General features: G+C 39.1%; 1 protein-coding gene across 3 annotated transcripts in view; it reads right to left on the bottom strand.

Moving 5' to 3' along the window:
- Window positions 1,573–25,610, bottom strand: part of ATP10B (ATPase phospholipid transporting 10B (putative)) — a 62,717-nt gene continuing 38,679 nt past the window's right edge. For all 3 annotated transcript variants that reach the window (XM_021410821.1, XM_021410822.1, XM_021410820.1), the window contains 13 exons: window positions 19,725–19,904; window positions 18,580–19,165; window positions 17,957–18,063; window positions 17,104–17,230; window positions 15,436–15,620; window positions 11,487–11,799; window positions 10,271–10,347; window positions 9,626–9,751; window positions 8,070–8,270; window positions 6,773–6,853; window positions 6,554–6,658; window positions 5,898–6,085; window positions 1,573–3,880 (listed from right to left, as the gene is read on the bottom strand). In XM_021410821.1, coding sequence (XP_021266496.1) covers window positions 3,373–3,880; window positions 5,898–6,085; window positions 6,554–6,658; window positions 6,773–6,853; window positions 8,070–8,270; window positions 9,626–9,751; window positions 10,271–10,347; window positions 11,487–11,799; window positions 15,436–15,620; window positions 17,104–17,230; window positions 17,957–18,063; window positions 18,580–19,165; window positions 19,725–19,904 — 2,784 coding nt within the window. In that variant the 3' untranslated portion in view covers window positions 1,573–3,372. The remainder of the gene's footprint in view (window positions 3,881–5,897; window positions 6,086–6,553; window positions 6,659–6,772; window positions 6,854–8,069; window positions 8,271–9,625; window positions 9,752–10,270; window positions 10,348–11,486; window positions 11,800–15,435; window positions 15,621–17,103; window positions 17,231–17,956; window positions 18,064–18,579; window positions 19,166–19,724; window positions 19,905–25,610) is intronic.

Raw genomic sequence — 25,610 nt, 5'->3', positions numbered from 1 at the left:
CCTTGCATTAAAACAAGCAAACAACTCACCTCTGTGAGAACATGATGGATGGCTCTTCACTGCCCATTGCAAGCAGCATGGGATTACATCCGTTACTCAACCGATTTACTTGGTACATCAGCTCCTATCCAGCTGCGTACGAGATGTCACTTTCAGTTTGCCATGTAGGTATAGTTCTGCATAGCTCAAAGCACTGTTGCTTATACAGTATCATTACTATGATAATATGATAGACCATAAGAAAAAAATACGCAGTGACTTCACAAAAACCAATGATTTTAGTATTTTATAGTTCAAGTACATGCAACACTATCAAAAGAACATGTATTTAAACATGAGACACCTGTTGTGTTGTGAAGCATTCACATAAAACTAATGGAATATAAATCTTGACACTATTACTAAATACTTCTTGAAATAAAAAGCTATCTGGAAAGTCCAGCTAGGCCTAAGGAACATATTTAGTAAATATTTGTCCCTTCTGCAAACAACACATTGAAAGGCTTTGTTTTTTCACTGTTGGTTTGTGTTAATTGAAAAAAAAAATTGCTTTATATCCAGAGCCTACTCTCTAAAGGGACTGATTTATCTCTTGATCAAAGGGAAGTGTCCGTCCACTGCCTTTCTAACAAGAGATAGTTCATGATCACTGCTTACCCAGGAGCATAGGAGAGATCAGCTATTTAGCAGTAAGCACAGGTCCTAAACTATGGGCAGTACCTGCTTCAGACAGAGGAGGACTGGTAGCATCGTCACCCAGCAGGAGATGTATTTGGTGAGAGCTTTATACAGCTGTGGAGCCAACTGGGATGCAGCAGCCAGGTCTTCCCTGATGTGTCCTGATGCCCCTTTTGTTTCCGGTTGTTCCAGCTCTCTCCCTCCCTGGGAACCAGCATTATTTTTCCTCTGTGTCACAGACTCTTTGAGTGAATTAATCTATTGGACCAATTTGTTATCATCTACCACACAACAGAATTAACAGACTGTAGGTCCATCTGTAGAATTATTTAAGGCACCCATGCAAATTTTGCTCCTTTCTGTCTTTTGACTGAAGTTATCTATTTTTGGCTATAGCCTAGAAGCTATTTAGAGAGGGACTGCGTTCCGCTTTGCTCATCACTTGACATAGCATGGACTTCATCACTCTAGAGCTTTCAGGGACTATTTTGATGGAGATCACAAGCAGTTCTTCCTTCACATTCTTTCTAAAGGAAGCCCCATCAACTATATGCTGTTCCTGAATGTAAGCCCAGCTGTCCAGGAAAAATGCATGGCAGAATTATTTTGCAGAAGCACTGTCAAGAACAAATAAACTTCTCACCTTTGATTTCAGGAATGTCTGCAGGTCTTTCAGATTTGATTAAATGTAAGCTGTCTGTCCATGGATCATTTCCATATGTCTTTTTCAGTCTCCTTGCTTTATGACAAGCACACCTACAGCAAGGCCTAGTAGATAGCAGTTGTCTCTGAAAACATGGGTTTGCCACTCCTGGGTGCAATGGCAAAGCCACTCCTCCACCTCTGTTTTTGTGTTAGTCTCACTCCCAACAACACACCAAGTCATGACCATGTTACATTTTATTACTATAAAAAACTTCACATTTTGTAATAAAATATATAATAAGAAATTGGCATCTTTAAGTAAACAGACCATTTCATGTAAAAACATAGCTGTGAACTGTAGACTTGATCTTAAGTTTTGTCACCCAAGGTTCATTAGCAGCTAGTGAGCAAACATCTGAGCAATCTCACACCCCATTAACAATAATCTCAGCTATGCCTAATTCCCTTCATTTCTACATCATGCAAAAATCTCTTTCTAAATTGCTTTACAGCTGACAATTAATTCTTTATCAATTACAGTTCTATCCGTGCTCTTGCTCTGGCTACCAGAAATCCCAGTGGCAGATATGCTACTCAGTCTTGCCTGAGTTGCTTTAAAGTAACATCTTGAAGACCCTAGTTACAGTACTGTAACACACAGAAGGTGAATTACTGTTTGCTATAGAGGATATTAAACAGACTTCACACATTATGATAGGTGGCAAATAGTAAAAATAACATACATATAAAAAGCTAAAAACATACTTAATCAGAAACGGTGATAGATTCACAGAAGTGCAGATGGCTTTAGTTTAAAACATGATTAAGATTTCACCCCACATTGTGAAGAAAAATTGGGAAATGGTCCTACTAGTCAACATTTCTATAAGAAATACCAAAGTCACCTTTAATTGCATTGCAATAGGTAGTGATGAAGGTGACATTTTGTGTTTTTTAATTCCTTGCATCTTGTTCCCCAGAGATAACAAAAAGGATGAACATATTATGCATATTTTGGTGATTTTACACCATGTGTTGCAATGTGGTTAGTGAACCTTCATATATTACTTGTCAAAATCTTTGTCATTAGTATCTGCATCAACTACTGAATGTAAGTAATTGAGGGGAAAAACATAATTTATACTTGATTGAATGCAGCAGCAGTATAAGGTAACACAGGGAATTAAAGGAAGAAAATGATTTCCAGGAGAAAAAGCAGGGAGAATTTTAACAATCTGGAACATAAATCTTTGAATCAGACTTGTTATGTCTGTCTACTTCTGTAGGTATGAAGAAGTAGACTCCATTTATCGTTGAGTTATCCTGTCAGTTCTTGCAGTTCTGTATTTGCATTCTTCTATTGCATAAACTGCTTTCTCCTTTTCTTAAAAGTAGCAGGTAAAACCAGTGCCTGCATAAAACATGGAGCTTACTGTGCAAGGGAAGCACTGTAGACCTGATATTGTAAGATGTATAAAGTCTACATGTTAAAAAAATTGAACATTCTTTAGTCTCTTTCAGATGCTGTGATTCTGCAGCACCAGGAGACATTTTTTTTCCAGTTAGAATTGTAATTTTTTAGCTAGTAATGTCTTTCTAAGAGTTTTCTAGTAAAATTTAGAGTAGGGTGTGCTACTCTAAGGCTTGGCTTAATGTTGAATGGATTCTCTTCCCATTACTTCAACATGGAAACATCACTAGCGCAATTATTCACTAGTATTGTGAGAGAAAAATATTCCTGGATGAAAGAAAGTAATTGTAGCTTTCCTAGCTATTGCTTAATGCTTATGTAATTTTTCTCTAATGACACAAAACCAGGAAGATCAACAGGTCATCTAATGGCAGTCCTCAGTGATATATGCACTTAGGAGAAGCTGCGTATTAGACATCCTATTGCACTACTCCAGCAAGTTTGTAAATCCTCTGCTTTTGTAGTGACCGTTATGATTAAGTGTAAATGGAATTTTTATTTTCCCTATGCATTCTCCACATGGGCTGCACAGCAGAGATGCCGTGTCCAGAAAAGGAATCTCATTTCTGAATGTTTCTTCAGAGTGTCACTGCACTCACAGATCGCCGATGGCTTCCACATTTAAAATTCTTAGCTTTATCTTTCATTAGTTTGCTACCGTCCTGTCCCGGAGGTGTTATCCTACTGGGTACGAGGGGGTAACGGCCAGAGAGAGGTCCTGTGGAAGAGTCTGTAGTAGTAGATTCTTCCTCTGCCCACCTGTTAAAGAAATAGTATCCTTCCTCATCTGCCCACTTCCTGAGAGGATTCACCTCAGAGGTCAAAAGTCCCTGACTTCCTGCATCCGCCTGAGGTACAGTTGCTGCTGCTGGATGTAAAAATGGTGAGAAACATAAGTGGCCGATGCTTTGGTCAAGGTCCTCATTAGGTGCTGGTGACGCTACAGGTGCATTAGAAGTAGTTTGTTTTCTTGACCTCAGCTTCTGGATTTCACAATCCCGCTGCCCTTTAGGAAGTTCATCTAACTGCTGAGCTTTCAGAATCAGGGATGCTCCAAAGGTTCCTCGAAGAGCAAAAATAAAGTACCTAATGAAAGAGGAAGAGAATGGACTGTCTAAGCAGTGGGTTCCTCCCATAGTCTGCATTGTATAACACACATCCTGTTGCTAATTTTCCAGTGCTCTACAGGCCGCTGATAGAAACTTTATACCTGGTAGGTGAAAGTGGACTTCTGGATGTTAATGCAGCAGCACACTTACCTTCACCTATATGGAGTCAACTACAACTATATGAATACTAAATAAATGATATTAGAACCATTTGGTCACTGAATAGTGCAAGAAAGATACACAGAAGCTCACTAAGAGATTCAGTATTCGTGGAGATTGAGATTATACCACTAAAACAGGCTAAAGAAGGAACCTTCTTTTGATAGAAAACATAAAACCAGAAATTTAAAATCAGCTTGTGCATTTGCTCAGGAAGCAGTAAAAATACTGTCCTACTTGCCAGTGCAAGACAGAGGATTTATATAACTCTATATTGTGTGCAGTGAGAGGATACACACCTCTCCACGTCATGTCAGTTCTGTCTGAAAAGCAAAGCCTCTTTCAAAGCAACATTTCTAATAGGGTTTGACCTTTACATACGTGACCTTTATACAGATTTTACAACAAACATTGGGACTCTTTGAAATTGCATAAATGAAGGTGTCATTCTTGCATCTGGCTGCTCAATATGTATATAAATAAGCATAACAATTTTAAAAAACACCAACAAGTCAGACTGAGTACAGAAAGGGCTTTTAAAGCAATGGACTTCTCATTCCTTTCCACATGAACAGGAATACAAAAACACATAGAATCATAGAATTGTTTGAGTTGGAAGGGATCTTTAAAGGCCATCTGGTCCAACTCCTCTGCAATGAACAGGGACGCTCACAGCTCCATCAGGTGCTCAGAGCCCCCCAGCCTGACCGTGGGTGTCTGCAGGGACGGGGCACCTCCACCTCTCTGGGTAAGCTCCACTGGTTGTAGTGGAACCCAGGGGCTGGATATTCTGTGAACTGAGGACCCTGCAGAAAATAATCTTAGGTACCTACATGATGGAACAGCAGTTTTCCAACTCTGAAGATATCAAGATACAAATCTTTAGGCTCAGTATTCTGCTGAGGCACCAATACTCCTAACCTTGCTGAATTCTCAATATGGAAGAACAAATTCTTAACAATGTATTTGATGCAGACCTGAGTAGAAAGCTCAGGGTCAAAAACGACACTGTGAATGTGGTCAGACAAAAATCACACAGGAAAAGAAAGTCTGGAAAATGATGCTCTGCCTAGAAGACATGAGACCTCACTGAACCGTGTGTTGTTTACCCTGACCTAAAGTTATATAACGTAACATGAAATCACAACGGCATCTCAGCTCAGCTGGTGAAATAAAAGTAATTTGAAGAGAAATATTATTTTTCCTTGGAGAGTTTCTTTAAGATAAAGTTAATACTCAAATTTTAATTCCTTAAAGCATTAAAAACAAGTGCTAAAAATGTTTTCTTGATTCTTCCAATTCCAGCGTGCTCTGCTACTCCATGACAATTAGTACAAGAATAATACAGAATAAAACTAAGACTTTGGATTGAATGTAGAAAAGTATTTGATATAGAAACATCCTTAAATTTGGCTTAGTGATGCACTATAATGTACTGAAGAAACAGAATACGTTTTGTGACTTTCAAAGCATATAGGAATATTTCAAAGACTTACTTTCTAGCCTTCATCAGCTCTACCACACTGTGTTTTTCATAATGAACAATTATGTGAAGGATTTGTACCGATAAATTTTGAAGCACTCCAGGAAGGTTTTTCTGATGGGAAAACTAAGGCAGTAAGTGACTTATCTACGGTTATATGACTGAATAAATTAATGATTCATGAACTGGAAAGCTGAACTCAAGTTTCTGACTTCCAGACCAATAACCTATCTCTGCACAACATGTGTGCCTGACATATCTCCTATCTGTAGGCATCCTTATTAGTATTTCACTCAAATGCCTACACATTCACGAAATGAAAACCGAGAAGAAAAGAGTGCTTTGCTCAAACCTTGGCAAGAGTGCGATGGCTGGGGTGATAAGACACAGTAAATAGAAGGCGGGCTCTGAAAGCTGTTTCTCCATAATCCAGTAGGGGTTGGTGGGAGGGTTGCAGGCCACACAGACAGCATTGTAGATCAGAGAGAAGACAAGGTAAATCACCACACTCCCAATTATCGTGATCCAGTGGAACAGTGTCTGTAAGAATAAAATGACCGCAAAATGACTGTACTGCATTTGAGACACTGATTCTGGGTACAAGACAGATTAAAAAAAAAAAAAAAAAGACTAGAAAGCAGGTACCCAATAGATCCATGCTTCTGAAGAGTGCAGGACAAACACCTGGAAATTAATTAATGAGACAACAGTGACAACTGTTACAGTTCTTGAAGTAACATGTTCTGCTCATGTTACTGAAGTATGTAAAAATGGTGTACTGTCCAGTCCAAAGGCAAAGTAAAAGTACATCTTGTTTCTATGCTCAAGTTATTACCCCGAGGCTAGTAATAAACTCTGACATATTGTGAAGTCTCACTGCATATGGTATTTACTTTTTGTGATGCAGAATTAACGTAAACGACTCTGAAAGAAAACTCCTTGTCTATACAATATGTTATATTTAGAAAATAAAAAAAGTCATGTGGATAGGACAGGCCGAACACATACCCATGTTTTCATTTCTAGAGCCTGGTGCAAGAGGATGGTCAGGAGGGAAACAGTATTGATGGGGTTTCCAAAGGAAAACACATCGATGTCAGAATCCTTGTATGCCTAGAAAACAGGCAAGTAGACTGCGATGAACCTTGACTATTTAATAGATAATTTTTCTTTTCTGTTTTTCACAGAGGATTAGAGAACAAGGATATGAATGACCCCTGTACTTACCAAATACGGGACAAAGAAGCAAACAAGGCTTTGATAGAAGGCATCCAACATTGTAATAAGGAAAGTCGACAGCTTGTATATCTGTAGGAGTTTACAGATGACAGTCATTACAATGGCACACACATTTCTGATCTGTCCTGCAGACATACTTGTTTGTTTTTCTTCTGTTCAGCTACTCATTATAGCTAACTGGTCTCTCTTCTTGAACAAATGCCTCTTGAACAGGTGATTTAGAGCAAAGACTTATCCCCGAACAGACATTTTCTCTGTGTTAACTAGACAGTAAGATTATCAGGAAGATTAGCCAGGCAGCTAGGGGTTGTAAAGTGGAATGTAATCACTGCTTCCATCCTTCCCCAAAGGATCCCATTCCTCAAAGTTTTTTTCAAAAACAGCTCTTCCATTAGAGTTGGATCAAATTCATTTCTTTTAAGGATCCTCCCCTTGATGCATCTATTTTGTGCCATTTTAATTTGACTGCAAGTCGGATTTAAACTTATCTAGAGACCTGTGATGCCACAGCTCTGGTGGAGGAGGAACATTCTGGGGGAGACAGAAGGAGGGGTCCTACTGTTTCAAGGCAGACATAATGTCAAAGCAAAAACAATGACCTCTTCACAACGATATATGTGAGGTTCAAGAGCTCTTAAGAAAAGGGATGGGAAGTCCTACAAAAATCCTCAAATTCTGCACTCCCTTGACTAGATTGTTCAAAACATTACTAAACATGATGTGAACTCCAAAGTACTTGTCAGTGATAAAAAACACAGTTGACAATAAGGAAAGTAACTATAATGAGAAGGAGAGATAGGAACAGTTCCTAACTACCCTGCAATTCCGTGATCTAAAACAAAGAGCACATCAGATTTTGTCCATTATCATTTTTATAATTTCCAATTGGAAATATTAAGACAATTCTGGAATATGTGTTACTGTATGGACAAACACACGCACGTGCACATATATAAATGTATGCATTTGTCACAAACATACAGAGATTAGACCAGTTTTCTAAACCTGACAGACAATGTGAGGAAAAAATATAATATTACATGTATATTTTCTGAATGTTACAATTTCTGACAGTTTAAAGTAAAAGAAGTAAATAAATGAAACAGCTTTGGCTTGGAACAACCTGAACACCAAACTCTGACATAAGCCTTTATATATTTAACACAAGAGTAGAAAATAAAAATCTAGTTGTTCATTGATTTAAACTCTTCCCTCCCTTCTCACAAACCAAAAACACTGTTGTCTTTGGGCTTACCAAGCAGTTACTTCAGGAATCAAGACATACCTCTGAATTCTGCCCACTCTTGTATAACTCAGGCAAGCTCAGGAGTGTTTCTGCAGAAACATCTCTATCCAGAACTCCAAAGACCAGAGGGGGCAACGAGGTGAAGAAAAGATTGAAAAAAATCATCTGCCAATAATCTATCATTGTGTTGCCTGAGAACCCACAGAAGAACTGGTACCAGAAGAGCAGGTTGACGTAGCTCTGTGGGAGAAGCAAGTACAAACCCAGTGTTCTGTTACAAGCTGAACTGTTCCTCATGCGTGCAAAAGCACATCCCTTCATGCTGATGTAGTTTCTCTTTGGGCTGTGGAGGCAGTGGAGCTACACATTTCCTGTGGCTTCTCCTTTATGCTCTCCTCCCTCTCCCACCACGTTATTCCCTACTCTGAAAGCTCATGTGGACCCTTTAGTTTGCAGTGCATAGGTAGTTTACGAGGCGCCTCCCATAGTCCCATCAAAGAAGCGTATGCAGTACATTGGTTGTTAACACAGTTTCCAAAGAATACAGTATTTTAGTTAAAGGTGCTTTCAGCAGACATCTCTGCATGTTGTTCCATGAAGCAGTATATCTTAAGGGACTGCTTCACACTGACCCACTGTGATACAGCTTCATAAAAGCTGTTAGGTTTCTGTAAGAAAATATCAGAGAATAATTAAGCAAATTGTTCACAGCTCTGAGTGCCAGACTTTAAAATCCTTTTACAGGCCTGCTGTCAGTGTGGAATCAAAGGCCTCCTGCTCCCTAATGGTACCAAGGAGATAATAGAACAGCAGCATCCTGGTCTGGAGAGCTATTTCATATTGCAATTTCCTTTGAACTGTGAAAGGGTGCCCAGTTAGGAAAAAGAAAATTTTCCATTTCCATTACAAATGTTAACTCTGACAGGACATAATCCTTATTCAAAATTATATATAAAAAAATAAAATATGAATGCTTTGAATTCTTAGTAAATAGTCTTTCATGCTCAGAGTACATTTCATGTCAAATGGACTTGTTTGCACAGTCTTGCAGAAACTGTACTCCTGTCAGTTTTATCCACTTTACATTATTCTTCAATGCGCCATTAATTTACATATACATTAAATTTTTAATAAAAATGCCAGATATGACTGCATCATTGCTTGCAAGTGGTTCCTATCAAATTAAATGCAAAAAAAATCAGGTTTCACAGGCAATCGTTTCTTAGTGCAGAGTCATATTGTGTATACCAGCACTAATAATCTGCTGCTCCTTATGCAAATTTTATTTTGAGACTCATGGGTATTATTAATAAAGTTTCTTCAACTGCTATATAGAATTACAAAACCTTGAGTTCCCTTTTCCCTGTGGAATAATGCTATTTCAAAAGATATTTCGATTCCATATTTTTCTCAATTCTTTATGCAGCACATTACTAAGATGGAAATAGCAAACCTTAAACTTTTGCAAAGTGCAGAAGCAAGGAATTGCAGTTTCATAAAAAAATTAGAGAGTAATGTCTTCAAAAACAAATATAAAACAGTCCTTTACTTAGTGCTCGTTAGGATGAAAGCTTCCAGAATTTTAATCATCTTACCACATTTTTGTAGAAAAAGTAAATCACCATCTTTGCCAGGCGAGCATAACACCAATGTCCATGGACGAGAAGCAGTTTTTTGAGATGCTTAAATCGGGATATTGCAAAGTCACTGGCCATCACAGCCTTCATTAAAAAGAACAGAAGTTACTTTACAATATATCTTTTTCTCCCACCCAATGAGATGGAATCTGGACATGGACTTTGAAATGCTTTTCTACTATTGCACACTGTAATAAAAATAATTGAGAAATTTCTTTATTGGCAGAACTCTCCATCTGATGAGAATAAGAAATGGGGATATGTGGCAAAGAATCTGAGGCAGAAAACTCTAAAAATCAGCAAAATCTGAAAATGCTATAGCAGAGATTGTTCAGAGACCAGGTACTAACCTAAAAGTGGACAGGCATCTGCTAATTTTCCAGGCTTATGAGCAAATACTTATTTCTCCTTGCATGCTAATCATTGGCTCAAACTCTCTTTTTTATCTGGACTCGCAGTTATGGACTGCATATTCTTTTATGACATTAATGATGCCAACCTGCTTCCTTGATGTGGCACTCACACTACAGGGCTGCTATGAAACTTATTAATGAGCAAGAGCCTATTTGACAAAAGAGAACAGGAAGTAAACTGAAGGGATACCTGCATGCCTTCTTGGCCAGATATTCCAATTCCAACATCAGCTGCTTGAATCATACTTACATCATTTGCACCATCACCTAGAAAGGGAAGACAGAAGTGAACAACAAAGGCACAAGAAAGGGTGCTTAACATGCCTATGCTAGAGCTAAAAAAATAAACAACCACAGCTGTGCTGTTAAATGTAGGCTATTCAGTTGTAACACACATCTCCATTAGGGTAACTGATAGCATCAAGCAATCACGACCTCTAGGTTCTGATCTTGGTTGGAACATCCTCCTCAGCCTGGCACTGGGACCAGCTGGCTGGTGGCATGGACACCCAGACACCATCTACATCTGCATTATTTTGTATGTTTCTGCTTTGTGAACTCCATATGCTCAACAACATGCTTTGCAGGACCCTATTTCACTGAACTCTTTGAATTATATGACAAATTTTATTGCAATTGACAATGTAACAAGTCAATTTCAGGAGTGATTCTGCTCCTTTCAACTTTCAGCAATATGTTGACTACATAACCAAATTTCCATGGAAAGAAACAGCAATGATTGCCTGCAGTGTGGAGGCTGTGAATTAGGTTACCTGGTAAAGCAAATGAAATGGAGTGGAAGGCTGAAACTTTGTATTTTGAAATCTGAGGCAAAGCAAGAAATTTAATAAACCAGACTCCTCCTCTGCCGATGTGCCTTGTTTGGTCCACAGAGATGTACTTTTTAGTTTTAAGTCATAAAAATCAATTCTGCAAGGATTTTAGCAGGATCGCTTACTAACAGTGAGCAGGAAACTCAACGCATTTCACATTATTTGGAGGTAAAAAGCAAAGGAGTCAGTGTCTAATGCTACTCTGGGAATAATGCTATTTTCACCAGCTGGGAAAATCTGACAGGAAATGGCTTTTGTGAAAACACAAAACAGTAACTATTACTGACTGCTTCCCTTCCCTAGGTGAGGGGATTCCATAGGGAATGTGTACACGTTTGCACTGCTGTGCTTGAAAGGGACTGCTGGGAGTTACGGAATGTGGAGTGCCTTCGTCTTGTTCAAATGGGGGTCATATTTGCTCACTGGAAGCTAAGGGAGGACTTCCATATGCTTATCGGTCAGGAAAGACTATTCAGTGCTTGTTTTCCACTGTGTCTATCCAAGAGGACTTGGATTCTCACAGGGAAAGAACCCGCTTCCCTCTTTCTGCTGTAAGATTCCAAAGAGTGTTACCTATGGACAGGGTCATCACTTTGAGCTGCCTCCGCACCAGCTTGACCACCATGCTCTTCTGCAGCGGGGTGGAACGGCAGCACAGCACTGAGCGGCAGAGCTGCGCCAGCTCCAGGAACCGCTCCTCCAGACCTCCCTGCAGGATGATGTCCAGCGTTCTTCCGTCGATCACCAGCCCAAATTCAGGGCCGGGTGCCTCAGAGGCTGGTGAAGATGTTGGGATGAAGTTGAAAAGTTTCCTCCGTGGTTTTTCAACCTCATAATTCTTCCTCACTTCTTCCAAGGTTAAATTCAAGAGCGATTCACAAGTTTCCTGTGAGAAAACAGAAGTGTTGCTAGAAATAGTTATCTCCATCTCCCTTCACAGCACAGCACCTTACAAAGTGTATGTTTGTATAATCGTGCCAGTGGGTTGGAGCCTATCAGATGAACATTGGGGAAAACTGACTGAGAAAGGCACTAATTCATCAGATTGGAGATTATTCCAGTGACGACATCAAATCCTTCAGTGAAAACACCACGTCTTATCAGGTAGTTAAATGCAAGAAGAAGAAATTATTTCAAAAAAGAAAGTAAGCTCCCTTCAGGAGGACATACTTCTATTTGCAATGCTGAGAGCTCAGAAAGAAAAAAAAGTCCTTTTTTTGTTAAAGGAGATTTTTTAAAGCAAGCCCTGATGTGAATGATTTGAGATAGTCCTGCTCTTGCTTCCCTTAGAAATAAATGATAGCAGAGAAACAAGAGGTTCAAAATTACTCAGTAACTTTGACAGTTTGGCCTTTTCTAGGTCACAAGTCAGGTCTGAGTCAAAGGGATAGAAATAAAGCTTTGTATTACCCAGTTCTGTGCCTCAAACACAAGCTAAGCCTTTCGCTGTTAGCAAATTTGCCTCATTTTGGACCACAGTCCCTTTTCACATGCTCACACTCTGAGTGGACGTAGCATCCCATATCAATTGATGGGGGCACTTTTACCGCTCCCATACAGATCTTCCATTTTGGCACACCACTATCAAAAAGACACCACAATGATCTAGAAGTTGTTTTGTTGCCTGTTAGTGCTAAAAGTCCTCTTTCTGTGGCACAATACTAAATACCTGAGGAGCTAATCACTCCTTTTTGCTACCTTTTTGTCAGCTTTATTGAGTGATGATTCAGTTCTGAAATGTTATTTTCACTTTATGTTGCATAAGGTACATGTGTAGGATGTTTGCAAGATTTAAATTACACTTCAGTGGGAGGTTCTGGAATCAAATGTTCCTCTGACACCTAATAAAGAGCTGCATCTTAGCCTGCACGCTGAAAATCTCCAAAAAATATTGAAGCAACATCATCTTTCTGTGAGCAAACCAAAAAATTGTATGGGAAATTGCAGGATTGTTGTGGTTTTCATTTTTAAATGAATCTCTCCAAACTGCCTGCTTGTGTTGTGTCTTACTGGAAGATGGCTGATTTCCAGCATTTCAACAAGCTGCTGGGTTAGGGTTGGAAAGACAGTCCTTTCCCACTGTCACGGTGGTTCCTTAACTGATGCCCTTACATTTGTCTCTTCTTGTTGTTGAGCCTCACGTCTTCCTCAGCACTAGAAGAGGTTAGGTAAAATTATCTGGCATAGAAGAAAACATTGGGATTTCTTGATGCAGTGCTGAAAATTGACTCAGACAGCAAAATGGAAAACAGGTAAAGATGCTAAAATATTTCAACCTCTTGAATGCAGAATCCTGCAGGGAAAGGAACTGCTGAATACTTAGTACTTGGGCGTGAACAAAGACGAACTTCTGGTAGAAAATTAACCACAGGTATAAAGAAGTGCTGTGGAATTTTCCACCTGAATCCACTTCAGCTGTAATCTTCTACTAACCCTCCATCAAATGCTTTATCCTTCAATGGCGATTTAGTTTAAGGGTTAATTTTATCAAAATTAATGAGCTTTTGTGAAAGGAGAATGCCTTCGTATGTATTATTTGTTTTCACCCACTGCAGCTATCAGGAAACCTCCCAGAACTTTTGCTTTTGGCTTCATTTTGGACCACATATATTCATGCAAGCACCTATGTGCATGCAGTGTGCACCTGCACCCAGCCTGACGGCCCCACCAGGTGCTTTAAGTGAGCACACGTAACTGCTTCCTGGAGGTGGGGGTGGTGCTGCTCGCAGCATCTCTCCTCTGACAGAAACCGTCTTCTAATTTCCATCCTAAATATATTCATTCTGCCTTCCGTTAAAGCAGATATGCGTATCAAATGAAATTACACATTGAAGCAAGGAATGCATTCCGTGCCAAATTCCATATCATCTTTGTGTGTTTCCCTATTTCCGTGACACTAAAAGAGAGAGACGTTTGCATAGGATTTTATTCCTGTTTGGAGAGCTACAAGCTGCAGACAAAAGAAGCTAGAAAGTAGGCCATCTGACTGCTCTGTACAATTGCCTATCACAAGAAAAACAGTATTTTAACATTATTTAATTATCCTCACAATAGCTTTATGGAGAAAATCAAACTTGGATTAGGAACCCACCTCCTGTGGGAAGAAAAATGGACAAAACCGAGACAAGTGATTTGCCTAGCCCAGAAAGAAGCCCTGCCTTCCCCCTTCGACCTCCTTCTATGTACAGAAAAGCTTTTCTTATGGCAGCTCCCATTGCTGCTGAGTGTGGCTCACAAGCGTATGCTGCGCAAAGAGGACAGAGCAGCACCATGGTGGGCCTCATGGCACTTGGGGCTGTACGGTAAGAGAGCACTAACAACAAAATAAGGATGAGGACAGCACAGATGGCCTTTTGGATGTTAGTAAAGAAAGCAAAGACTGGTTTCCCCTTAGCAAATGGTTCTGGCTGAGCCACAATGCCTGAACTCGCTCATCCCTAAGTCTGTCTCTCAAAGCCATCTGCCTTGCCAGGATGCCTGCAGCAAAGAGACATGAAGCTGTGCACCGTGGTGGACTTTCCACTTGCTGAAAGCAATGGTTTCCCTGGTACCCTACTAATGTTGCTTCAAAATCTGAAAAAGCAAGGGTTGTTTATCTAAAGCTTTTAATTTTCACTGTTCTCAATGGCATTTACCTTTGTTGAAAGTTTCTCTATTTCTCTTCTCTGTCCAGGTGGTTTTAGGAATAGCCATAGATTGCACTACTGATCTTTGTATTTTCATGAGTCACAGGAGCTGTCAGTAATGCCCTCCAAGTAATTATTTTCATTTTGGAGCATGTTTGTTTTTCCCACCACCTGACCTTCTTGTTGCCCATGGAAATTCAGGGAATATCTGTGCGCATCTACAACTAAGCGTGCCATGGTGGAGTGTCAAGAAAGTCACTGCATCTTTAACCACTCCACAAGAACTATAATTAGGTATGTGAGAAGGTGAAATGTTGCTTACTCAAAAATATACTTTTGTTCACCAGTACATTTCTGATTCAGCCTAATCCTATTTGGGAACATGCAACTAGAAAGTTCTGAATTTCATTAAATCTACACCTGTGTTTTTTTTTTTTTTTTTTCCAGACTGACTCATGCAAGAACTTTCCAAATGTTCAAATTCCTACAGATATCACCTGGATTTATAATACCGTTGTGGCTGAAATTTCCATTGCAAGGTGAAAAGGAAAATATCGATGCTATTAAGGAATCAGGCACTGCATTTATCAGGACTCTATATAAAAGGAGTAACAACTGCATTTTACTTTCCTTATAAAGCTCACTAGAGAGGTCATTTTTAGAAAAGATATTTTTTATTTGGGAAACTCGTTTTATTTTAAGTGAACTAAATTATACATAACTGTCTTGTGTTTCACTTTATCCTGTTACATGTGGTCTAGAGAGTACAAGGCCTAATGCAGTTTCGTGGACTTCGCTATGTTTTCTTGTGGTGATTGCAGCCTAAAGCAAAACAGTGTCAAGCTGCAAGCTGTGAAGAAACAGAGAGACAGCACTCTCTGTCTCCCTGTACTCACCTTACTTTCCGTGTTAATGGTGAAGACGGTGTCCCTTTGGTTCAGGAGCTTACAGGAATACGCAATGTTAACCGCTGTTTCCTGTTTGTCTCCTGTCAGCACCCAGATCTGTATCCCAGCTTCCCGAAGCGCTGCGATAGTGTCAGGCACTCCATCTTGCAGCCGATCTTCAATCCCTGTTGCTCCTGGGCAAACAGGAGAAGACGACGTGAACTGATTTTCTTTCATTTGGAAAGCATCTTGCTTTCTTTTTATAAAGAAAAATGAGTCAGTCATTATCCTGAGCTTAAAAAGAGTTGAATCAATGTATTGTCCAGCAAATAAACACACAGACACAAAATCTGCATTTGGATTAAGACCTAAATCTGTCATCAATCAAATTCTGGCTCTTCATTTTACTTGATGCTAGAACAATGCATTTCATTTCTTCTTAATAATCCAAAATGACAATGTACTGGCAGAGGAATTACACCATATGCATTTTTAAAGTACTGCATCAAGCCCCATAAAAGCAACCAGAAAAGATGAACTTTGGCTATTTAAATGAATGCTATCCTGTTGCCAAGTTAGAGGCTTTGCTCATCAAAGGGAAAAGCAAAGGTACAGGAAGTTTTCATTTTTAAAATGTGCAAACTTAGAAACAGATGCCACACGCATCCTGGACCTAAATCACCACCTGAATGTTAAAATACTCTTCTTCTTATCTCTTCCACTAGAGGTCAGTTTGAAGATGCTATAAATGTGGTGCATTATAGATATTGATTCAAGCTAAAATAACAGTTTTTGTGAAATGAAGTATGAACGCACACAGAGCCTTCAGAGTCAGCAAAGGTAACAGATTCTGACAAGACATACATTACTTCTTCTGTCATTCTGCTTATGGCATTTAGTGTTATAACTAATTTTTTAAACCATTGCAGAGATTATGGGAAGCCATAATGCCACTAGCTTGCAACCACAGAAATACACAATAAATAAGTATGGAGAAAGACTGTATTCACAGAAAGATGAGAATGGGGTGAATCTAAAAATCAAAGCCTTAAAGAACAAAATATTTGGAAAAACAAAGAAAAAAAAAGCACAGAACTGCTCTGCAATTTAACAAAATAGTGGTGTAAGATACTACAGTGATGGATGATGCACAAGCACCAGAGAGGTAACTTTTAACATGAAATATCACTATTTTACAAAATACAGAAAGCAAACGAGGCAGTGCAGTGATGGCAGGAATTTGCTAGCAAGAATGCCTTTGCACTGTTACCATTTTTTATAATACAGTTCTGTAACAGAAAATTCCCTTGGAATTTGTGCTCAAAAATAAACTTTATAAGGTTTTATAGGTTTATCTGAGGACACAAATGCTGTCAAATGATGGGAACTTCATTATCAAACATGTCAGCAGTGCTGCAGTAACAGCTGATGAACATGTTCTTTGCTCATGGCACATGAAAGTTTCAGTACACCTTTTCAAAGTTACTGCTACTCAAAATGCGTAAGAACTTGTTTAAACACTATCACTGGATTGTGTACACTTGCCCTGAGATTTTCAAACCTCAGAGGAAGCCTTTTTGATATAAACTAGTATAAGCTGTTGTCTGTCTGATTGCCAAGAATATCACAGGAGAGCAAGTGATACTTCATGCAATGACAATTCATATTTTTAGCTACCCAGCAAGGTGAGTTTGGTCTCCAGATGCTGTGCTGTCTCCATTAACAGCTCATCTCTGTTGTCAATTGCAGCTTCTGCCTCTTGACGAAAATTGGCCCATTTTTGAAAGTCATCCTCACTCAAGACCTGCATAACACAATTTAAGCAGAACTCATTTTAAATTTAAATAAGAGGAGAAGGATGCCAGCATTCTAGATTGCAAAACTTAACTGCTATCTGGATTGATACAGTACTCTGTTGCCTTCAAAACAACACAAACTTTTCCAATATAAGACTGCACGAGCAGGTAGCAATGAGTAAAAAAGAGTTGCCTTCCCATTTGTGGAAGCTGAGAATTAAAAACATGGCCTATAGAAACCCTCGTTCCCACAGCCTTTAGCTGGGAGTCTGATCTGGAGCACACAATTTCTGAAGATTGCTCTACATTTCTCGAGTGTTTGAACATGACCCATTTATTGCACAGACACCTTCTGTATCAGGCTAAAATGCACTGACCCAGGCTGAGAACAAGATTTTGGAAAGCTGAATGCCAAGCAAAACAGAAGGTTGGCTCTCTTATGGACTTTCTGTTTCTTTCTTGGAATCTCTGTTAAAGAAGGTCAGCTAGAGTTACCACAGGATAAACAGAAATGAATGCTTTGAGGCTGATGAGGAATCCATTGTCTGCCTGGCCAAACTCTGGAGAAAAAGAGGAGAAAAAGAGTACAGAGCAATCAAAGAGAGGGACAGAAAATGAGCTGTATCTGTCTTGTTTTCTGAAACACAAAGCATTATAACTACTGCGTTTTTCTAATAAATCTATTGATATGTACAGATCAAAACTGCAAACAACATTAGGGAATGCCTTCCTACCTTCTTAGCTATGCACAGAGTTCGGAGGCCATCACGGGCATAGTGGTCCAGATGTTTCTGTGTTTTGTCTTTTATTCTTTTCATTCTCCTCTCTGCATTAGTGTCAGCTGTGAAATACAAGGAAAAGATTCCATACGTTAAGCACAGATGATTTCAGACCTAATGACCTAAGGATGGGCATTAGTGAAAACTGGATTTCATTGTAACAGCAATGTTCAAAGTGGCTGTACATTGCATAAACCAAAAGCTCAGGAAGGTTCCTTGTTTCCTTCAAGATTACATTACTTGCTTTTTGTTTGTTTGTTTGTTTTTTAATGTTATAGCACTCTTGGTGACAAGCTAAAATACCATGGTCAGCTCCTTATGACAGTATTATTGCGGAGTACACAATCCACATGGGTTAGTGTTGTCAGTGAATTTTAATTAGCCCATTCCATATTCTCAGCACTCCTCAGGTTAAGTAAGTACCTCAGTTCTGATCTGCAAGGATAACACTATGGAGAGCTTGTTCTTTTTTTACACTCCTGATGCCTAGATATAATATTTCATGCAAAAAAGGGTACTGCAGACTTCTTATGCCTCTGTGTAGGACAGACAACAGAAATAACTCTTTGGCTAATTACCTTTGCCAGGGTCTTCCAACAAGTCCATTATAACAGAATCAGCTCCTTTTGTGTAGACAATGATCTCCTTGGTCAGAGGGTGTCTCACCACTACAGACATCCTTTTCCTTACCGAGTCAAATCCCAAAGTGTAGAGAATATCAAAAGTCAAAAGCGTGCCCTGTGGCAATCGTACGGTCACCTGTTCGGGAGTCCGGGACACTAAAGTAAAACTGTATGCTTGGGCAGCATAGACAAGTGCTGCCTCATCTGGGCTCTCAGCCTCATAGCAAAAGTCTGTTGGCAAGGTGCCATGAGTAACGGACTGAAAAACCTCATCCAAAGAAGCACTGCCAATATCTGTGCTGCCCTTGTCCTGGAGCCCAGCTCCCTTACTGCCATCACAGCAGTCGTCATCGTTGTCACAGCAATCCAACGTAGCAAGATGCTCCTCGGTGTTCTTTGCACTGAAGCTAGCTCCTAGGTCTGAACTAGATTGAGAAGATGAAAAAGACTGGCTAAGGCTTACTAGTTTCAGCCGCTGAAATATCTGATGAATCTTCTCCAGGGTGACTCCTGAAGGTTTTATTGGTGGTGGGACTGTAACCTAGAAATATGAGAAAACCTTGGTTTACCATGGCTAAAAATAAACAAATGTGAGCTACAAGACAAATTCCAAAACCTCAACGTATTTCTTTGCATCTAAATGACAAAAAAAAGAGCTGCAATGTGGGTTTTTTTCTATTTAACTGAATTAGGGGAATTCAGTGGAGGAGTCATTTGTGAAGTGACATCCAAATTTGATGGAAATTTGTGTCTCTGCCTCTGAAGTAGAGATGGAATCAAGGCTCTTATAATTCTGTTAATGGCCTTAGAGATAAGAGAAAACCCAGTACATTCAGCGTATTTATTACAGTAAATGTAATATTAAATCTAAAAGGGAAAGTGCAGATAGCATGGTAGTCATAGCTATCCATCAAACATAAAGAGCCTTGTTGGGTAGGGATGTACATAGACAGTGAGACTGTACACACTACAGGAAAGATAAAAGAACTAGCGAAGAGCACCCAAACAAACCATTGCTCAGGTTTCACAGAACACTACTCTATGCTGTTAAATTCAAGCCTAATCAATTTCATTTGAATACTTAATCAAAGTTAGATTACCCTTTGTCTTGGCTCAGTAGCTGTGGAGACCACGACTGTATTGCAGATGGCAAGGGCAAGAAAAAAGTCAGTGAGGGAGGTGGCAGTCTTCATATGTAGGAAAGGAGAAAGGTTTTCAGTCCGCAGTGCATCTTCCCTCACTCTCCTCAGCAGCCTGCTATCTGGAGTCACATCCTTCTCCTGGAAGAGAAATTACTTCAGGAGAATTATTTACATTTACAGCGGTCACCAAAGAAGAACTCTCAACTCAGTAGTTTTTTGCTGTCTCTTACTGAGTTCACACCTAGCATTATATAAGGTAAATGCCTTTTCATTTAACATCTAGGGAAAAAGGATGGATTTCTAAAGGCTGCATAACTAACTAAATTATTAGGAGAAAATACTACTTAGCATAGAAGGAAGTTTCAGAATTTTATTTCTTCTGAGATCTGTCTCAAGAGTAGTCTATAATATGACCCCCAATTTTGAAACTGCTGACAAATGAACTAAAGGGCGTCCCAGATCATAGATGGATCAGATGGAAATGCATTTGGGATCTCCTGCCTCAGAGGAGGAGTGGGAATTTTATTTCAACAGAGAATACAGCTTGCTTATGGCTTGCTTACAACAGTTTTGTTTCCTGAGTCATTTTGCTTCGCATCTGAAAGAGAAGCTGTCTCAAATTGTTCTGCCTAAGTTTTACAATAAATAAATGAGTGCACACATATTTCATTTGTTCCTGAAATGGCATTGTAATTTTACCACCACACTGTCTATAATCAAACCTAAATTCACAAGCCAAACTACTTAACAATGTCACTTATCTACAATTTATTCTGATGTAGGGCTCTGGGAATATTACTTTTAATGGAAATTTCATGTTAGCAGAGTGTGGTTTGGATTTAATTCAGGGCCATATTTAACCGGAGCTTCCCAAGTCAGAGTCACCTTCCTGTGAGCCAACACTTTTGGATGCATTCTTAAAGGAACTGACAAAGTGATTTAGCTGCTTTCTAGTTCATCTCAGCTATTACCCTCTCCTCCTTCAATCTGGCACAGTTTTCTTGAGTTCCCTAAATATGCAGCAGCAATCAATCAGCCACCTTTATGGCTGTGTAGTGCTGAGCTGAATGGTACATTGTTAACTCCCGCTTGCAAACATGAATACTGGTTCTTAAATTGTCCTAATAATTGAAAATAAATCTATTGCTCATTTTGAAGCACAGAACTCAGCTGAAATCCAAATATAGAGCAAGATAATGCACTTTCTTTGCTACAGGAAATTCTGGTTCAGTGTTTTCATGCTTCTTCTTTTGTATTTGGGGAAATATTTAAGTACAGATGCAGTCCCTCCTCTAGAAAATTGATATGTACTGGGGAAGAGCCTACTTCTTAGGTATTGCTCAGGTCTCATGGAAGGAATCAGAAATCGAAATGTTAAAATGGTCATTCTTTAGACACCCTTTACTACAACAAACAACGGGTACTTTGCTGCCTGCAGTGTGCTCACTAGGCACAGCAGTCCCACGTGGCCTAAGTGGACAATTCCCATGAATAACATGTATGTGCAGCCACAACTCTCAAAACAGTTTTGCTGGGGATTACATTCAATTTTAAATATTGACTATTAGAAATTCTCTGTTTGCCCAGCTATTATAATTTGCACATGTACTGCCACAGTTAGAACGAACCTCATGAACCACAAATCCTTACACATGGATCGCAGCCACTCCTAATCCCACCCCATTTTTTTTTCGCATGTATATCTTCAACATCTGCCTCTAACTCATGCCAAAAATGGCAATGTGGAAGTATGTATTCCATTTCAATTGAAACATTCTCAAAATTTTTCTCTGGAAAAATGGAAAACTGTGAAGTCAATCGTGACCTCAGGGACAGATTCTAAAAACAAAATAATACAAAACCCAATCTTTACCAGAGAAGCCTCAATTTATTTTTACATTTAGTGAAAGCAGGGCTGACTTGAATTTCCCTATTTCCCTAGGTTCAGCCTTATGAAATGTCAGCAGATAAAAGAATTCAGACAAACAAATTTGTTCATTGATTACTCTGAACAAACGTAAAACCAAATGAACGAAACAGAAAATGAAACAGTAGCACCAATGATGATGATCAATTAAATTTACCACATTTTCAGTGATAGTAATCATGTTAGTAAAGTGCTGAAGTTATAAAATGGCTAGTACCATTCAATTGTTAAGATTTCCCCATTAGCTTGATAGCATTTCTTTTACTTGATGGCACTAAAACCTGATGGCAATAGGACAATTGAAATCTCCATGAAATGATTCTAATAGCAGGGCACTCTTTATTGGAATCATTAAATCTAGAAAGAAATGGGCTGTCAAGATCTTAATTTATAAGAACATCTAAAGGTAGACAGAGCAAATGCTAATGCTCCATTCTGTTCTAAATTTTTTTATAATTTTGTATTTTTCTTACTCTTCCCTGCTGACTTTCTGTCAACCATAGCTCTGTGGTTTATAGCACACTATTTTCCCCTCCGAGACGTTGCAGCAGCCACAACGAATCACATTAATAAAGTAAACAAGCACGGCTTCTTTTTTGAGGTACCCAAAGAATCCAGTAATGGGGCCAATGACATCTTCAAGCCTCTAAAGTGAGGTGGTGTCCTCTGCTTTGGCTGAAGGCTGTCTCTTTAGAGGGCCAGACAGGCAGGATAAATACCAGTTTCCATTTTCACAAGGGGTCTGAAAGAACAGGTGAGTCTGTTCTTTTCCCAATTGCATTAGACAGTTTATATATGGACTCGTCCTTCTCCCTCCGGAGTTCTCATAAATGTTTATGAAATGAATAAATCAGTCTCTGCATTTGTTTCTCTCAGACTCCTTCAGAGATTTCTGAAGTCTACACCATTCTTCTGTCCTTTCCTTTCCACATAAAACTTAAAATATACACAGACATTACGTATTTTTTATCATATCAGTGTAACACTGCAGACATGACAACAATGCTCAATTACAGATTTTTGGAATAGCTTGAATTTGGATACAAACAGATCTGTCCAGCTAATTGGTTGACCTTTTTTTTTTTTTTTTATTTGCTTCTAAAGATAGCAAGAGATACGACTGCTAACAGTAAGTTAGGAATTTGCTTTTCCATTGTCCAAGACCTTCTCACTGAACAGGCTCTGCCACTGAATTTTAGGGGGCTGAATCTGGCCATGGTATTCATCTTATCTTATGAACTTCATAAACAATAGGCAACGAGGCTCCATAAACTGTCATGGATCACAAGTACTACAGACAGAAATATTGGAAAGGGAAAAAAAAAGAAGGTAAGCCATAGGATTTAGATTCCACATAATAACTGTGTTATATTTACTCCAGGAAAGACAAGCAATGCTGTGAAGTTTCTCTTCCAGGATCTGCAGTCTCCAGTTTAATTAACTTTATCAAATGCCATGAAATACCCATCATCCTCATCTTGAGCTCAGAGGTGCACTGTGATGAACAAGCTAATTGATAAGAGATTCTCAGATTTCCGCAAAACTTCAAAACTTGTCAAGCAGAGAACACTCTCACAAACAGGCAGGCAGAAGTACATTGTGTAGCTGTAGAGCTTCCTAATAGCAGAGCTGCTCAGAATACTGAGACAAAGTCTCAGACATGCTCATGTGCAGGCACAATCAACTGCCTCTGTACAAATGCACTTAAAATACTCTGTGCAACCTGGTTATCACTGATTCACATGAGGCTGATTAACAATAAGCAAATTTTGTGGTCGCTGCATAGATAATCTTCCTTTAAAAGTTGTTTGCATAGAATTTTTTAACATTAGTACATGATCATTCTTTGACTGCCATAGCTATTTTCCAATTAAACTCTTTGGATTTTGCAGGATGTTATTAAATTAACAGCCCTCTTTTCTAAAAATATTTTTTTTAAAAAATGTTTTTCCTGGCAACAGTTCTGATATGCAGGTGCTCACAGCAGATGCTGTGCTAACCCTTACCCAAAAACCACTGTGTCCTCTCACCAGTGCAAAGTTCTTCAATTTTCCTGTTACCTCAGGCTACTAATTTCCATGAGTAGCTTTCATATGGTTGGCAAATCAAGCCTTGGAAATTTGGCATTTGTTAAGAAAAAAGCCAACAACAAATTGTACAATCCCAGCTAGCTACCTCTGGACTTTGCATTGCTCATTATGAAGAGCAAAGTTTTGCTTTTACTTGCATTTTGTTGATCTGAAGAAGCTGAGACTCATGATTTCATAGTGAGAACATCATTTGACAATTGTTGACTACCACTGAATTCTTCACCGCTTGTATTTAAACTGAAACATTTATCCATAAGGACTCTGCAAGCCTTAAATTCAATAAGTAAAATAGCAATATTTCACTCACACATTCAAAGATGGATTTTTAATGAGAAATTTTGATTGAGACACTTTCAAACCCACAATACTGTCTGTATAACCAGAGGATCCAAGATGCTCCAGCTGTTCTTAGCAACGTGCAAATGCATCAGAGGACAGGAAACAGAGACATAGAAAATGTTATGATCCTCATTTTGTCACGAGGGAATTGGCTTTGTAAAAAAAAGATATTACTGTGCATCATCTGAAGGATATAAACATACAACACAGTCTCTGGGCAATACCTAAATGTCTTCATTTTTACTGCATCTTCATATTTGTCACAGAGTTTAGCTGATGTCTCCAGATACATGGACAGCAGCAAAGACTGGTTATTTCCAGGACAGTAGCTTAACCTCTTTCTATAAAGCAGATATTTGATACAAGTTCTTCAGATATTGCTTTTACAATAGAAAAACAAACAAACAAACAAACAAAAAACAACCTCAAAACAGCAGCAGCAACAACAAAAAGACCAAAAAACCTCACAGCCCAAAACAAAACAACAAACAAGCAAAGAAACAAACCAGTCAACCAACCATGGCAGTTTATATCTGGAAGAAACTGAAGCAGCCTGGCAGAAAAAATTATCTTGGAGGAATTATATCTGGCAAGGAACTCCTTTATCACACTGACATATAAGGGAAATAGGTACAGACAGGTTCTCAGTATTCCTTGAGGACTGGGCTGGAAAATGTGAGGACAATTGACAGACCCACCATATTCCAAGAGCAGGAGAAATACTGACTAATATCTACTTCTTCATGACAGAGGAATTGAACGATACAAGTAGGATCTTAAAATGAACTTACATCAACCAAAAAAAATTCAGCAAGTCAAAAATGTTGCCAAGAAGAACAGTGGCAGAAAATGAAGTTCTGAGAATTCTGTATTTATTGCAATTTCTGAAAAACAAGATTTTGGAGGGTTTTTCAGACATGTAGTCTTAATTGGAATTCTAATTTTGAAAGTGTTTGACCTTCTCCCAAAGTCTATAAAAGCTTTGTCTGAAATGCCTCTTAAAAAGCTTTCAAGAAGAGAAGACAGACCTTAATTAGGTTGTGTTAGATTTGGAGAAGTTTCAGATCTAAGATTCAGAGGAGTCTAAGGTTTTCCTGCTGTCTTGAAGAAATGCGACATTCATCTTCTGACACACTCTCAAACTCCCAGAACTGCTCTGGAGAGCACAGCTTTTGCATTTAACATGCACAGCTCAGGGATTTTCTAAACATGGTTTAGCAGAGCCAATATGTTGCATTGCTGATAGCAGAAGTAGTCTGTGGCTTTTTGAGATTTGTTCAAACTCAAGCTCAACCCCATAACCTTTTTACCACCACTATCTCCCAGGAGCACCTGTACCTCCCATTTCTGCACTGTCAGGCTCCAGGCTCCCATTCCCGCTCACCCAACTCCTCTTATTCAGCCCCAGCCCAGAATTCCCATTGCAGTTAACCTCAGTTTCTTGCCATTTCAGTGTGCCAAAACAATACAAAAAGATTGTTCCCCTCT

This window comes from Numida meleagris, chromosome 12 (assembly GCF_002078875.1).
Source record: "Numida meleagris isolate 19003 breed g44 Domestic line chromosome 12, NumMel1.0, whole genome shotgun sequence".
Taxonomy (NCBI): Eukaryota; Metazoa; Chordata; class Aves; order Galliformes; family Numididae; genus Numida; species Numida meleagris.
This window is presented reverse-complemented; position numbering and strand designations above follow the sequence as displayed.